This window comes from Durio zibethinus, chromosome 1 (genome assembly GCF_047325235.1).
Source record: "Durio zibethinus cultivar Kanyao isolate XHJ-2024 chromosome 1, ASM4732523v1, whole genome shotgun sequence".
Classification (NCBI taxonomy): Eukaryota; Viridiplantae; Streptophyta; class Magnoliopsida; order Malvales; family Malvaceae; genus Durio; species Durio zibethinus.
Genome location: NC_143162.1, coordinates 10,755,619 through 10,759,713, shown reverse-complemented (window position 1 = coordinate 10,759,713; position 4,095 = coordinate 10,755,619). Strand labels below are relative to the sequence as shown.

The 4,095-nt window shown below is 32.2% G+C and overlaps 1 protein-coding gene across 4 annotated transcripts; it reads right to left on the bottom strand.

Moving 5' to 3' along the window:
• Positions 1–698: 698 nt before the first annotated feature.
• LOC111312107 (uncharacterized) lies at positions 699–3,239 on the bottom strand. Of its 4 annotated transcripts, none has more exons than XR_016343244.1 (4): positions 2,652–3,239; positions 1,806–2,117; positions 1,574–1,678; positions 1,187–1,408 (listed from the first exon to the last, which is right to left on the bottom strand). XR_016343244.1 is itself a non-coding variant. In XM_089763170.1 (2 exons), the coding sequence occupies exons 1-2, from the start codon at positions 3,145–3,147 to the stop codon at positions 2,038–2,040; spliced, it is 576 nt and encodes a 191-aa protein (XP_089619296.1). In that variant the 5' UTR covers positions 3,148–3,239; the 3' UTR covers positions 1,706–2,037. The 4 variants fall into 4 exon arrangements, 1 of the variants encoding a protein (XP_089619296.1); XR_016343245.1 differs by having other exon boundaries at positions 1,574–1,631; XR_016343246.1 differs by lacking the exons at positions 1,187–1,408; positions 1,574–1,678 and adding an exon at positions 699–1,094.
• Between the last annotated feature and the right edge of the window lie 856 nt (positions 3,240–4,095).

Genomic DNA, 4,095 nt, shown 5'->3' with positions numbered 1-4,095 from the left:
TATTTCAATTCATATAATTGTACATGCTAAAAATATATTGTCAAATAGGTGTCAAACAATTCCTTTTTCTTAAACAGTTAAATTCTATTTATAAATTTGTTAAATTTTGGTGTTATAATTTCTCCCAAAATATCACTAAAAAATTGTATTCGAAAAATATTTTGAAAAATTTTTCCAATTTTGAAGAAAACAATTAAACCTTAAAACAAATAATTGATTTTTATTTCTAATGATTTTTTTAATTAGGTTAATCAAATACTAATTTTGATTGAGAGTTTACTAATCAAATAAATATGGTATTGGTTTTAATAAATAATAATTGTTTCTCTTTAATTTCTTTTGAAAATTTATGTGTTGTATTTTTAGAGATAAAAAGTAAGATAATTCAATTGTATCTATTAACTTATAAATTTATGTTAAAGATGAGATAAGTATGAGTATTAAATTACTAATTTATAAATACCAATAGGTTATTTTAAATATACCAATAAATATATATATATATCACTCATATTACAGAATGAGATTTCTAACATTATATATTTTATATATTATTATGAAAATACGATTTCTTATCAAAATTTTTAAGTATAATATATTATTTTTTAAAATAAAAATTTATTTTTAAATAAATAATTCTTTACTTTTTAAATAGTTATGTAAAAAAATATAATTGATTTGACTGTTCATGCATAACATGAGTTTAAAATTAACTATAAATTAAATATGATGTAATAATTAATTATTTAATTAATTACATGAGTTTAACACGTGAATTTGATTGTAAAAAAAAAATAAAAATTAATTAGTTGCTTTTGACAAGTTTCTTCTGACCAAGTCATCCTGCCCCATTGTACGTGCACCAATTGCCTACATATGTAATTCCGAAACGCTTATTAGATCCATAGTTTGACACGCAACAAGCCAACAATGAACATTCAAATTTTGCTAGCCCTTCCAATTTCTTCTGTTATTGGCGCAGATAAAAATAAAATATACGTTTCAAAGTGGTCTGCGATCATAAGCTAGGAACAACTGATAATCGGGATTTTCGCCAAAATGAAACTGATCCAGAAGTGATTTGAAAACATAACCTTCAACACATAATATACGCAAAGATCAGAGAACTCGGGACTCAAGCTACCTGGGTTACATGTGTCATTTTAGCTTAATCAGGTAACATGTATTGACAACTAAATCCTCAAAATTTCCATTGATAACAAGTATCAAATGCCATGCCCTAAATTCAAGGCATAGAAAGAATACAAGCGATGAACATGAGAGAAATTTCTGTGATCGATTGAAAGTTGAAATAGCTACATACATGCCTGCCCTTCTTCTCCTCCAGTTCTTTTTTTTTTTCCTCATTCTCAACTGCTTCCGCAGTACCAGTAAAATGAGTAGTCATCTATCCATAAAATGGATAAACACAAAATCAGTCTATTGTTAGCAAAGCTGAGCATTATTGGTAGCGAATGCTGTGACATTCATTAGGTACCGACCACCACCATAGGAGTCATGGTACAAGTGAAAGGAAACATGTATAGTTAATCAACGCAGTTAGATTAGTTACCTCAGCAAATGCAGAGGTCCGCAACTAGTTGGTGAAGCTCTACTGGAGGCTCTCACCACTGCGTTCAAACCAACAGTAGGTAGGACTTCATTGCAATATCAAACACTAAGCATAGTAACAGTGAGAAGAAGCTAACATAAGAAAATTTTATTCATCGCATACTGGATACAATAATATAATAATATATCTGTCTTCAAAGAATTAAGTCAGACTCATTCGGTTAATCTCAAACCTGAAACATCTTCATCATCACACTCTTCTTGTCCTACTCCTTGCAGCTGATCCATATTAAAAAGTTTTGGCAGGTTCGTTCCCAACAATTAATGCAGGAAATTTCATTCCCGCCAGAAGAACTCCTGGCATGGATCGGCGGGGCGTAAGCTCTACATGACGGGCTCTGGCAGTTGATGCTCGTCTTTGAGAAATATTGATCCGTTTTTTCCCAATGATTGTTGACGAATCTTTTAGCTGCATAGTTTAACAGTGCAGGCCACAGCCTGTGCCCAGAATTTGAGCCTTGCTTTAACATCTTCTGGATGGTCACCTGTATGCACAAGAAAGGCACTGAAGGTTAAAACCCGTTTTCTATTTCGGTCCTAAAAGAAGTTATCTAGATTCTAGACACGGTTTGCAGGGACTAGATGCACGAAATTTGCGAGTATCAGAACAATTTGCATCAAGTTCGTACTTGTTCTGAAAAGACGCATATAAACCTTAAGCAGATGTCAAAAAATTACTGTCACGGATTTCACAAAATCAGTGCAACTCAACCGTGATTGCCTTTGCGTAAGACACCGAGTTATGATTTGAGTAAGGAATTCGAAGCAAAAAATCCCTATGTAGTCCCCCGTAAAATATGAAAAATCCAACACCAAATATCCATTTCATCTAGCACAAAGCATGCCATAACTCACTCTTGAACCAAAAAACTGACTTCAAAAGATGGGGAAAAAAGCAAGAAAACCCAGCTCATCATCATCCCAATAAAAACGAGCACAACAAGATCTGATGGCAAATGGAATGAAACATATGGAAAAATAAAATAATAAAAATATAGTATTAAAAAGAAATGACTGACCAGGACTAGAGATCTTCCAATTGGCGACGGGGCTGGAGATGGGTTCAGCGGTGGTGGTGTCTGGAGATGTGTCAGGAGACTTGTGGTGTTGATCACCCAAGTACTTCTGAGACATAGAGTAACATAGCTCAAGTGCAGGTAAGGTGTTGCAAAGCTCAGGAATTTCCTCGTAGCTGAATCCAAACCCCAGATCTAAACACCCTTTAAGTTCGTCGAGATCTTCATCAGTCAAGCTCTTTGTCCTCTTCAACTCATCCTCCTTATCCAGCACCTCCACGTACCCCTCTAGCAACACCTGATTCTTCTTCTTGTTGTTTCTAATCTTATCTTGGTTGTTGTTATTGTTGTCGTCGTGTTCTCGATCGATCTTTGTGAAATCTTGACGTTCTCGATGGAACGCATCCGCGGTTGTCGTTGTTGTTTCGTGTTGTTGGGAGTGATAGATTGAGTTTCTGATGGAAACCCACGATTCTGTTTGAGATGAAAATCCTACCATGTTGTTACAGTTCTACAATACTTTTCAGAGTGTTTATTTGTTTGTTGTGTTATGGGCCTATAGCTTACCACAACTCCTAGGTCTATACACAACTCTTGGCGCCGCTTATAAAGCTGTGCTATCTCCAACCTAGATTTACTTTTTCTCTTTTTAATTTTATTTATTTATTTATTTATTTTTAATTACTACGAGAAAGAAGAAAAAGAACATCATATGTAACCAAAAAAATAAGAACATCATAGGATTAATTAATAATATAATACGATGGTATAAATGGATCCATGTATGTCTGTATATTGGATGATTGTTGATAATGGTTATAATTTATTTATGAGTGTATATTTGATATAGTGTATAATTTTTATATATTATTAATAAATTAAATAATAATAATTTATTAATGAATAAATATTAATTTTTAAAATAAATATATATAAATTAAAATAATTTACTCTTAAAATATTATCATTTAATTTATTTTATTAATAAATTTTTATTTTTTATTCATTGATCATATAAAAAATTTATTTACTGTATTAAATATATATTCTTTATTTATTATTATAAACATGAAAGATGATGCGGTGTAAAACGGGATTACGTGTGTGGTGACAGTTGTAGGGGGTGGTATATCTTAGAAGAAAGTGACAGAATAAGAGCGTGACACGTAGTGAACCGAAGAAACGACAAAGCCAGTAAAGTGGAGGCGGCCCTACCATGTGCGTTCATAACTTCTCAATCTTGTTGTAACGTGGAATGTGTTTATGTCAACAACGCCACACATTTCACATTTCCTATATATTTCAAATTTTCATTCGCTTGTTGCAACAAATTTGGTGGTATGGTATGATTTCATCCAAATTCATTCAAATTGTTGTTATACTAGTAAATAATATTAGTAGGTATTTCTCTTTTGATGCCTTCAAATTTGTAATAGCTGCTAATCAT

Coding starts and splice junctions, on each gene's coding strand:
- LOC111312107 (XM_089763170.1), bottom strand. CDS start 3,147: ATGGTAGGATTTTCATCTCAAACAGAATCGTGGGTTTCCATCAGAAAC. Junction 2,118..2,651: donor TTGGAAGATCTCTAGTCCTG/GTCAGTCATTTC, acceptor TTGTGCATACAG/GTGACCATCCAGAAGATGTT.